The sequence below is a fragment of the Leucopleurus acutus genome (assembly GCF_964270905.1).
Source record: "Leucopleurus acutus genome assembly, chromosome: 2".
In the NCBI taxonomy this organism is placed as follows: Eukaryota; Metazoa; Chordata; class Mammalia; order Artiodactyla; family Delphinidae; genus Leucopleurus; species Leucopleurus acutus.
In genome coordinates this window covers 118284026-118296238 of record NC_139143.1, presented here as the reverse complement: position 1 = coordinate 118296238, position 12213 = coordinate 118284026, and the positions used below count along the sequence as shown (strand labels likewise).

Here is a 12213-nt window from a genome sequence, read left to right as displayed (position 1 = left end):
ACGAAAGGCCTACCTTCCCTTTGAAATCATTGTTTAAAAGATAAAGAAGGCCAGGTGGAACTTTTCTCCTTTTAAAATGTGGTTCGTGAACAAAATGCAGGATGTTGAACTTAACATGGGTCAGGGAGTTTGTTTATGCATCAGAATTTGTCAGGAATCCAAAATGGTGAAGGCCTCTAAAAAAGAAATTGGGTTGTAATACTACAAACTTCTAGGGCTCTCAGTGAATTATTCCAATTCACCCCCTCCAAGCAGTTGACATGGTTATTCACTAAAACACATGTTTATTGTAAATCCTGTGGGAATAAATGTGCATATTAATCAAATGAGTTGATAGTTATGTCAAGGGAACTCTGCTAGTTAAATTCTTTCCTAAGGAATAGACTATAATAATTTAAAGTCTAATAGAATTCTAGACAATAGGGATGGTAAAGATGCATTAGATCATGTAGGGGTTTTTCCCTTTCTTTTCCCACCTGGGTGGGGGGAGGGAAAGTACAGGATAAATCCTTTGATTTTTGTCCAGTTTTCAATTTAAATTCTAAACGGGATGGAACTCAACACTTTTCTTGGAAATGAGACTACATCATAACAGATTTCACTGTCAGGAAATTCCTCTCCACCCTGATATTCAGATCACATGTTCTTTTTGTGTTCTTTATCCCACTTTTCCCAATAACAATTCTATGACACATTTGATTCAATTCATTCTCTTTCTTGCCTGTCTCAAGAAGACAAACTTCACTGTTAAATTTTGAATTCCCATTTCATCGTCTCTCCAGTAATACTGTGCAAAACATAGTTCTACACAAAGTTTTTGCTATATGAGGAGAAGATTCCTGAAGCTGCTTTAGGAAGTATATATATTTCTCAAATGGCAATGCCTTACTGTCTATGAATCACATTTCCACTATCACTTTTATACCAAGGGTCTTTGTGCCACTATTGTTTTTAGAGGCTCTTCTCATATATATGTACACCAAGTTACATATATCTGTGTTCTAAAAGTTTCTCTTATGCTCATGTTCTCATTATCTTTTCATATTTCTAATCTTTCCAAGTCTCTTTAATACCTCTGGTTTCCTTTTGGTCTAAAACTTATTCTAATTGTAAACTAAAAACGAATTTCACTAATGTCCAATTTTGTCATTGTTTTTTTAACCATTAAGTGCACAGATGCAATACAGATGTAATAATCTTTTATAGTCATATTGCAATTTCATAACTGTATAAATTCCAATAAAACTAGGAAACTTTAATTTTAATATGTGAGATCATAATGTATAAAGAACTGTCATAAGGTATAAATTAAGTCATGTATATACATAAATACACACATACATTCCAGTAACACTTTGATGAGTTCCAAGTGTTTTTTCTTTAGTTATTGCTAGATGTTTCAACACACAGCATAAAACTGCTCATCACAACACCCTGTGTGGTAATGACAAGAGTAGAGTGGGAATGGGATGAAAGGCACAGAATTCATAGTAAGACACAGCTCACTGTGTGAACAAGTAAAGCAAAATTCATGAGCACTGATGGTTCAAACAATGTGCAGCCACTGATTTTCTGAAATGAATATAAGAAATAGCAGTTCATAGTATTTAGACAACCTTTTACAAAGGACATCATACTGGGTGCTACCCAAGTATAAAAGACTCATCCAGCTGTCTCAAGAGGTTAAGTTACATATAATCCCAAACACAAGAATAGGCAAATGATGGACCAGTCCTCCTGTGGCTAGATGGTCTGCCACATGGCCTTTCTGTTTAGTGAGGTTCCACTAAAGAGAACGCCAACTTTGTGGCTGACACAGGTGATCGTTGGGTTTGGTGTTGCATCAAACTAACAAATAAAAAAAATTTCGGCCTACAGAATGAAGCATATTAAAACCTGTGCCTTACGAGTCAATTCAAGAGGCTAGAAAATACATTAAATTTTGTTTTTTTCAAGACTGTTTAATTACTTTTCAGAGAAACAAAAAATTCCAACCACCAAGCGACAATACCCCCAAATCTTCCAACAAGGTCCTCTGCAATTTTCTGGGAATTTTCATGTTCTTCCTCCAAAAGAAGTGCTCAATTTTAATTGCCAATGTTCTTAGTAGATTCACCTTTCACTGAAAAAAATAAGTAAACATACAGTCAAGTGTTTATGCTGTTTCTGTTTAGCCTGTTCTGTTTTCCCCTCTTCTCTCCTCCCTTCTGATGCATACCAACAGCACCGCTCATGGTGACAGACAAACCATGTCATGTCCCAGGCAGCTGGGATATACAATTCTGGCCACAATAAATAGAGAAATGATGTCTGAAAGTGGCAATTATATTTTGTGAGGTAACATCCTTCCTGACTCTGTGGAAGACTTGGGAATGGTCACTTCTCAGTGTGGGTAGGATCCAATACTTTTGCCACTGAATAGACCACTATTATCACAGAGGCTGGCCAAGTGTGGTTGGAATAAATTTTTTCCATGATTTTTTTTAAACTTAAAATTGAGGGTCAGTATATGTTGAGTGAATGTGGGCTGACAGAAGACTAGCTAATCTCCATCTCCTTCTTTTCACAGGAAAGAAGACTCAGAGCAGAAATGGAACTCCTTTAAAGGAGCTGCCTTGACTACAGCAAGACTATGATTCACTAACTAAACTGAGAGTTCCTTGAGGATAGACACTGGACCTTTCTTTCCTATATCTATCCCCCCCAGGGTAGCATGTATGCTGAATCAATATAACTGTAAGTTACACCAAATTTTAGGTTTCTTTTTTCAATTTGAAAAATGAGAAGCAGAGTAACCGCACCACTTATTTCACTGTATAGTGAAGCTAAAAGGAAATAACACATAAACACTTTGAAAATTGTTAAGGTTAAAATAGAGATCATTTTGCTTGAGGCTTATAGCCCTTTATCTCCATTGTGTAGATAAAGAAAATAGAGCTCAGAGAAGCAGAGTGAATGCCAAGGACCCAGCTAATAAGAGCTGATGCCAGAACCATAAACTTGGATCTTGCCTCATATTCCAGTTGCCAAGTTCCTTGGGGTATGCCGATGGTACCTAGATGCACAATTGTACCAGCAACCAAACTGGTGTCCATTGAGTCCTTTTTATGAGGAAGGTACTGAAATAGGTTCTATCCAAGATATGGTCCTGATCCTTGTGGAATTTCATAAACTCTAGCAGAGTCCTTCAAGTATCTCCACGATATTACAAGTTAGTTGTTTTCTCCTCTGGCTTTCTCTGCACTGAAACCATGATAGAACCTATTGCACTGTGGCATTTACATGTGCGTTCTTGTGCCTAAACTCCATCCCCATCCCACTGCCACACACACACACACACACACACTGAAAGAGAAAGGAAGAAAAAGAGGGGGTAAGCAGGAGTGAGAGAGGAGAGAGGAAGAATGGATGAAAGGATTTATTGGCCCAAGAAGAGACTGAAGTGGGAATTCCCTGGCAGTCCAGTGGTTAGGACTCCATGCTCTCACTGCCAAGGGCCCGGGTTCGATCCCTGGTCAGGGAACTAAAATCCCACAAGCTGCATGGAGTGGCCAAAATCAAAAAAAGTTAAAAAAGAAGAGACTGATATGTAAGTAACTGCTATGCTACTATTTTCACTAATTCAAGTAATCATTTTTGGGTTGGACTCCTCAAAAGACAGAGATATTTTCTAATTTTGAGTTATATTAGAATAACGGAGACAAATATTTTGCTGGTATTTTTAAGTTAATGGGCTTTGTGCTGTTTGGCACTGCAGTTTGGGAAACACCTTTTCCTTTCGCGGCTTACTGAAGTTGCCCAGTTTTCTTCTTTTGATGGAACTCCATTCTTTTCTCCTTAGACTGAAATGTAGGATGCTTTTATTGTGTCATTTAAATCTACTAGCTAACTTTGGCAAACAAGGACCTGTGAGACAAGTAACACCATTCTGAGCACCTCCCACTGGATTGATACAAGGTGGGTGAGCAGCTCTCTACACTCTACACCTAGTGGGCTACCTTAACTGCTTAACCGTTTCCAGTCAATCCTTTTCATTCTGTAAAAAGCAAAAAGCAAGCAAACAAAACTTGTCTATTGCCCATCAGAAAAGGCAGACTTTTGAAAAAATAAACTATGGCAATCTAGACTTATAACAAACATTATAATAATCATCAAGTGTGAAAAACAACTGAATCCCAGTCCAGAAACACATTTTTCCCAAACTAGAAGAGAGACACCTTTGCTATGAACTCAAGATCAAAATCCAACATTTTTGCCTCTGGAGAGAGAAAGAATTTCAAGGCTTTCCAAAGAAAATGCCCTGTTCTTATATAACCCTCCCCCTGCATTAAGGGACCACCCTGCAGAACATCCAACACTGTGGGAATGTACAAAGAAACAGACAACTTGAAGTGCTTACACAAAGAAAAGCATCTACAGGAAGGCCTGGCATTATTTTTAAAGTGTGTGTATTTATGTGACAACACTGATATGGTCCTTAAAATCCTGCTAGATCCTCTTTGGTTCTTTGCTTCAGCAGCCCTAAATGATCTTCTATACTGAAAGCACGAGTCACTTGAGCTTCCTGTAAATAAGCCAAACATCGTATACCCACCAAAAAATAGCAAATTTTACTTCATAAGGTTCCAAGTACACTACAAAAGTAGCCTTTTCTTTTTGCTTCATGACAGGAAGCCTTACTTCAATGTGCATTCCTAAACAAGGTGAAAGAGGAACTGTGTGTGCTGTGGTTATTTACACAGACAATGTTTGCTCTGGCTAGTAACCCACATTACTAAACAACTTTCCCTGAAACCAACATTTAGAGAGAGAGAGCTATGTGAATTATATTAAGGAAAAAGTAAGGTTTTACACAGCTTTAAAAAAAAGTGAAATTGGTCATTTAGAACTGAAATTTCTAACTTAATTTGAGAAAATAAAAATGGATGTTCTCAAATTTTAAAAAATATAAAGTCAAGAATTAACCTAGGCTTCCCTGGTGGCACAGTGGTTAAGAATCTGTCTGCCAATGCAACGGACACAGGTTTGAGCCCTGGCCCGGGAAGATCCCACATGCCGCGGAGCAACTAAGCCCGTGCTCCACAACTACTGAGCCTGAGCTCTAGCGCCCGCAAGCCACAACTACTGAGCCCACGTGCCACAACCACTGAAGCCTGTGCACCTAGAGCCCGTGCTCCGCAACAAGAGAAGCCACAACAATGAGAAGCCCGCGTACCGCAATGAAGAGTAGCCCCCGCTCACTGCAACTAGAGAAAGCCCGTGCGCAGCAATGAAGACCCAACACAGCCAAAAAAAAATCAATTGATTCTAAATGTTTAAAAAAAAAAAAAAAAGAATTAACCTAAAGATTTAGAGACATATAATTGATTATTAGAAACTTTGTGTGTGCCAATTAAAAATCTGGTTTCACATTGTGGCACTGACAAAATTTTGGCCACTTAGGGAAAAAAAGTAATTCTCCTATTAACTTTCACAAAGAAAAAAAGCTATCATACACACATACAGAGAAGACCTTACAATAAAGGTTACTGCCTATTACAGTCCATAATGATGGTATAACAATAAAACCTGAACCACATATTTCAAAAGATATTTTAAAAAATAGAGTTCAATCCAATCCAAGGATTCTATGGCCCTCTGGTGTTTGTTATAATGAAACTTGTCCTGTACCTATAACTCTTAGCTGAAAGTGCTATCTAATGGTTTTGAATTAAGTAAGTAGCTCTCTCTCTTTTTAGAAGTAATTTTAAAATTTTATTCATCCTCTAGAATTTACATACTGAAACATAATTAACTTAATCAGTAAATGCAGATATGGGTAAGTCACTTTATACACTAACATTTTACCATATACCGTTTCTGGTTTTAATAAATTCTCCCAATTCCACTACTCACCAAAGAGGGGAAAGTATCTACTTTTAAGGAATCACTAAAATGCCAAGGAATATAGCCAAGGAAACAAAATCAGAGAAAGTAAAACCAGTCGGTTTAAAAGAAAAGGAGATAAAGGGTCAAGGCAATGGCACCAGCTTATTCTAAATGCAGTCCAAACTTTAAACACAATGTCCCTTGAAACATTTCCCTTTTCTATAAGGCAGAACACTAAAAATGTTTGTAATCTCTCATTTTAGGAATCTCTAAAGAGTTTTAATTAGGGCGTAAATTTATCTGATCATAGGCAGACTGTTACTTGAAGACTATTACCTTAAAAAAAGACAGAAACACACAAAACTCCCTAAAGGCGAAGTATATCCTTTTACAGCCAGACATTCAAACCGATTCATTCATTTTAAGTTGATAAAAGCTTACATGCTCTGAAACAGAATAGAAGCAACAGCTCAATCATATGGTTCTTTACAGTATTATCTGTAGTTACAGAGTAAATTCAGTTAGGTGTGTAAGTACAGTGGGAAAATATATAAAGACAATAATGTAATTGCTTCAGTTCACTAGTTATTTAAGCATTACAGGAACAAATTTACACTTACCTTGGTGAAGAACTTCCATGTCATTACTGTATTCTTTTAATACCACATGTAATGTTGGGTACTCAATGATCACTTTGTTCCTCAAATTGTCAAGGAGACTTTTGTCAGGATCCATTTCATAATATCTTATAGTAAAAAAGCAAAACCAAAAAATACCATTTTATTTGAAATTACTTGTAAATAAAATATGAGTCCCTTACATTAAAAAATTTAAATGGTGATGACATTAATTCAACGGTTATTTCCTTATAATATAGTAACTTTACCAAAATAATCAGGTAAAAGAGCTATTATTATAGAGGTCCTAAAGCTAAATCAAAAGTATATGAAATAATTTGACATTAGGAAAGCTCTAGAACAAGTCATTCATTTTCATATCAATAAGGGATAAAGGCTAACTTTTATAAAATATCTATATTTGATGTGTCATGAATTTTTCTTGGATAAAATATTGACTAGCTAAAAATTCAAATTCCTCAAATACATTTAGTTTGAGTCTTAAAAGAAAACCAAACAACTATCCCATGATAGTTCCTAGTAATATATGGTGCTAAAATGGCTACAAAATACTTTTGTAAAAACTTAATTCTAAATTATAAATACTTTCTGGAAATATATATTACCATATAATTAAATTTTGCTTTCCTTCATTTTGAAATTAAAAAAAACAGGTTTGAATTTATGAATGAGGTAAAAGCACAAAATTTAAGAAATATGGAGTTCATTTGTCATGGTATCATGACATAACCAGTAAATGTGTCACAGGTAATTAGATGGTAATACCCCTTAAAGTATGAAATTCTCAAGTCATTACTTAAAAAAAAAAAAAATTTTTTTTTTTTTAGTTGATTAAAGTTGCATGCCCCTAGCATTCTCCCTTGCTTGTTTTCTGAGGTAGGAATAAAGGGGTGGAATTTCAGCTAGCTCACTAGGAGCTGCATAAGGGAATGTGTTGGCAAGTGAATATCATGTCACGACAAAGAGGAGAAAGTAGAGAACACCTTCACCAGTGTAGTGCAGAAGTTCTCCAACTTTTTTTCTCCATCTCCACCAATGACAGGTGATATTCACATACAAAACATACATCCCAAGGGATACCAGGCCTGACAGCTGGAACTCCATCCCTTCCCCTTCCACTCAAGAAAGTACACTGGAATACCAGTCAGTGATCAAGAGTGAGGTTACCATCGGGATACATTTGAATCTGCTGTAATTTTAAGAGTAAATCATACAAACTTTGATATTTCTTAATTAGTGACAAATTATTTGCACCATACCTTGCAGCTGACTCAGACATGCAGCACACCTACTAAGAACTCTTGGTATAGTGATTTCTCTGTGTTCTAAGTCTGTCCTGTGCAATATTTTTCCAATAAGGGAAAGCAGAAGTGCTTAACAAAGTGCAAAGCCGAGCCCATTATAAAAACTGATTTCTTTTTAAGAAGTGGGTGACAAGTGAGAGGACTTGTAAAACCAAAACTTTACTCCTGTTTGCCTGACCACATGCCCCACTCCTGGAATTAAATTCTTCATTTTAGAATCATAGAATATTTTTTATGTGGAAAAGAAACTTGAAATGCAAAATATTCAGTTTTCCTAAACCAGCCACCCTCGTGCCCATAGGCCACAGAGTGCATACATTCTTTTCCCTGTGTAATATAATACAGATGTGCTTACAATACTTTAAAAGTGTTCTTCCAGCATTCAAGGATTAAATGCATCACATTTTTTACACATTATTTCCCTTTGAAAGAAGCAGTGTTTTTTAAAAAGTTAGCAGTGATTATACAAAAAAGAGAGGCTGAATTAGATATAAAAGTATAAAATTAACTTATAAAGTAAAATATAAAGTGGATATAACTAAATTTTTCTTAAGAGAAAGCAAGACTTGAATTTTCAAATAGGAACTTTTCAAGTGGTATCCTACAAACACTTGTAGCAACTTATCTTCTGTGCATTTTAACTGAATCATAAGGCTTCTATTAAGAGACATTTCCCAAATCAGGGAATGTTTTCTATCAACACTTATTTCATTTTTTTTGTAAATAATTTTCAGTATATACCTAATGTTTTAGGCATTTTATTTCTTTTTAAAATATTAAATCTTCGTTAAGCTTCTCTAGATTTCCAAAGCTGAAACAATTAAAAAAAAAAAAAGAATTCTTCAAAAGTCACATGGTAATCAGAACCTAATATTAATGCTGATATAATACAAAATAAGATCCCAGCAGAGGAACATTCAGAGATTCTTAAAAATTACCATGTAATAAGTTATACATTATTTCAATCTTAAAACTATAATTAATTACACTTGTTTTATTAATAAAATTGGTCCCTATTTTATGTGCCATGCAGGCTCTGTACAAAGAGTATTTAGAATGTAAAGATTTATGTAAGAATTTATAATGAATTACTTTAAAATATTTCACTCAAATGCAGTGAAAATCTGGTATGTTGTGTGGTTTTAATGGGAACCACTGAATTTTATTTAGTGTTTACCCGAAGATGTTGTAAACTTCTAATCACAGCAATATTGCTATTGAGTGTCAATAAGCTTCAAGGCCTCAGCTTTCCAGTCTGTCACTTAAAACAGGTCAGACTTCACTAGATAATTTTTATATGAAATTCTGAATTTTCTTTTTCTACTAGGAGTGGTTACTCTTAGGCTACCATTAATATTTGCCAGTAATTAAGAAGTAAATTATGTAAACTGTTTTATAAAGAAAGGCTATTAAACACAGATGGGGTAACATTGTGTGGACATAGGGTTTAGTTAAAGGAAGCAGTAACTTTTAGTGGTTGCTTGGGTTTGGAGTCTAACACCGAGTTAAAGTCCTGGCTCCATCACTTACTGGTCTGCGATTCTGGACAAGTTACTTAACTTCTCTAGTTCCTAGTTTCCATGCTTGAAAGTGGAGATAACAGCAGTATCATTTCAGAGAGTTATTATGAGAGCTAAATGATAAAACACAGAAACTGTTAGCTCATTTACTTAAGCCATGAACACAGTTTTACAGTTGTATTTACCTAAAATAACAACGCATTCTTACAGAAACTTTAGTTCAGGACAAAGTCACTGAACTTCTTCAGTAACAAAGAATGGCACTTCTTATGTAAGCACTGAAACACTTATTTGCCTTTTTACGCATTTTGCATTTTAAACGTAGCCTTACAACTTTCCGTATAACTTTCATTTTTTTATTATTTTATATTAGTTTATATTACATTTACTTCCAAGAGGCTACAACTACGTTGAATCCTCCTTGTTTCCATTATCTTGAGGCAACGTGTAGAGTCCAGCTTGGCACTGCCCAAAACATTTAGGTGTTAGCTCCTCTGCAAGTCATTAAGTCACTGAATCCTAAGGGGCAGCTTCATCTATTTTTGAAATTTTCAGGAACTCTGGTGTTCCCATTAGTAAAAGGGCTCTGCTACCACAAGACAAACTACTTGGGTTTGAAAGAATTAAGATACCAACATTTGTCTTTTATTTTACCCTTAGGGACCCTCTCAGACATTTCCTCTTGTTATTTCACTTGCTTTACTCTCACAGGCTCACTAGCTGACCCTGCTCCAGGCAGCTTCACAGGGGCATTGTAAGGGCAGCATAGCTCAGTAGGCTAAACAGGTGTTTACAGTGTTTGACATCATACAAATAAAAGTTGTCTTGATACTCAAGGGTATGCTTTTAATCTTGGCTCTGTTACTAACTTTCAAAGAAACTGGCCAAGTTCTTGAACTTCTTTCTCTGCACTTCATTAGCAAATTAGGATTTATTTTTTAACTTCCCATAACTCAAAAGGAGACAGAGAATAATAAAAAAAAAAGGAGTCACAAACCGTTCTATTTCCCACCTGATCACTGGCACCCCTTAGATCATCTCCCCTTCTATCCCCCAATAAAATACTTAAACTAAATTTGAATTTTCTCCAAATTTAACAATCTAATAGCAATCCGTAGGCCACAGAATTTTTTCCACTATAAAATAAGGGCATCTGATGAGGTGATCATCAAGATCCCTCCAGCTCTAAAATTGTACAAGTTTTGATATTTGTCTGCCAAAGGCAGCACTTAACCAATATTCCTAATAGTCATTTGTATTTATTTCTTAACTTAGGTTTCTAGGTTAAAAGTGCAACTAACTGATTCCAAACGTACACAGTTGAATCTCTTGCTGTTTAAAAAACTTAACCTTAATATAAATCAGTTTACTGTTATCTGATAGCTAAACATTTATAAAGTATGGCTCATCTTGGTATTAACTGAATTCAGTAAGGTTCCTGAATGTATTATAAACTACATGTTTTAGATTCATACTTATCAAATTCCTTTAAAATAAGTAATTTAAAAGTACTGAACTTATTTTAATAGAGCAGAAAGAGAACAGATTAAGTGAACAAACTAGCTTTTAAAATCCAAATGAAAAGGAAGAAAGAAACCAGATTGTTAATGAAGACCCAGAATAGGAGAAAAAAGATACATACATTCAAACTAAAACATATAAAACCAAACTAAGTACAGGGGTCAGAGAGTTTTTTAACTCTTCTGTTTACAAGTAAAAGGTATTATTTAAAATTTCTCCAAATACTCCTGTGTGACAGTTTTTGCAACTCAGACTGTCCACGTCACATGAAGTAGATTGTGTCAAAGTTAAATTTTTTCTTACCTAATTTCTCTAGTTTTCATATTAAAAAGATAACAGTAACTGAATTAGTGGTTTGCTGCACTTTGTTTTGGGACTTTTACGTAATTTATGTAAATGTGTAAACGAGGGCTCCATATACTTGACGTGGGGCACCAGTCATGAGGGGGGTAGCACAGACACATGCCTCCATTCAGAAAGCTCTACGGTCAGAAATGCGCTGGCAGACCATCCCGTCTATTGATGACAAAAGGTATGGGATGCGGTGAAATAAAGTGACTAATTACACATTTTAAAACATGCTTTAAAGAGGGCCTTACAAGGCTTTTGTTCTAGGTGCTATTTGTTCAGGCTTTCCTTATCTTCACTAGTAAGCTCAATTACTTTTAAATCCAGAAGGCTTGGGTTCCAATCTTATCACAGGTCCTTAGAAGCTGTGACTCCTCAAGGGTACTCAGTTTTCCTCATCAGTATAATGATGGAAAGGTTATCTACTCATCAGCTAGCTTGTAAAGATTAAATGTAACAGGTGAAAATGTTTCTAAAGTGTAACTTGCCAAACTGATATCAGTAATAAGACTTTATACTTCAAAGGTAATTTAGCACCTTTAGCAGGGAAATAACATACTTATCAGGGATTATCTTCATGATCTATATGATGGGCTAGTTAGTAGAAAAAGCATGAACTTTGAAGCCAAAAAGACCTGAGTCCAAATCCAGGCTTTGTAACTGTAGCTTGGTTTCTTTGGGCTAAGTCAATTTCTCAGAGCCTAAGATTCCTATCTTGTAAAGTAGAGATATAGTATGTACTTCATTAGAATTAATGCATGTGAAAATGTGAACAGTGCCTAGCTTCATTAATCAATCAATTCCTCAAATATTTATTTAGTGTCTACCATTACAGATAGTCTGCTAGGTAATGGAAGTTCATAGAAATAAACCCCACATTTTATTGGGAGTGCCAGTCAACAAACAAACTATCACATTTCATTGGGATAAGTGTCAGGATAGAAATCTAAAGCTAAGTAGATACTCAATAAACTTTCTTTCTTGTCCCTTATTCACCTCCAAATGTTCTTTCAA

At 35.4% G+C, this 12213-nt stretch overlaps 1 protein-coding gene across 1 annotated transcript in view; it reads right to left on the bottom strand.

The window, feature by feature from the left end:
* Window positions 1-1888: 1888 nt before the first annotated feature.
* Window positions 1889-12213, bottom strand: part of ZNHIT6 (zinc finger HIT-type containing 6) — a 54499-nt gene continuing 44174 nt past the window's right edge. The window contains exons 9-10 of the mRNA XM_082834066.1: window positions 6489-6613; window positions 1889-2122 (exon numbers count right to left, since the gene is read on the bottom strand). Coding sequence (XP_082690192.1) covers window positions 2088-2122; window positions 6489-6613 — 160 coding nt within the window. The 3' untranslated portion in view covers window positions 1889-2087. The remainder of the gene's footprint in view (window positions 2123-6488; window positions 6614-12213) is intronic.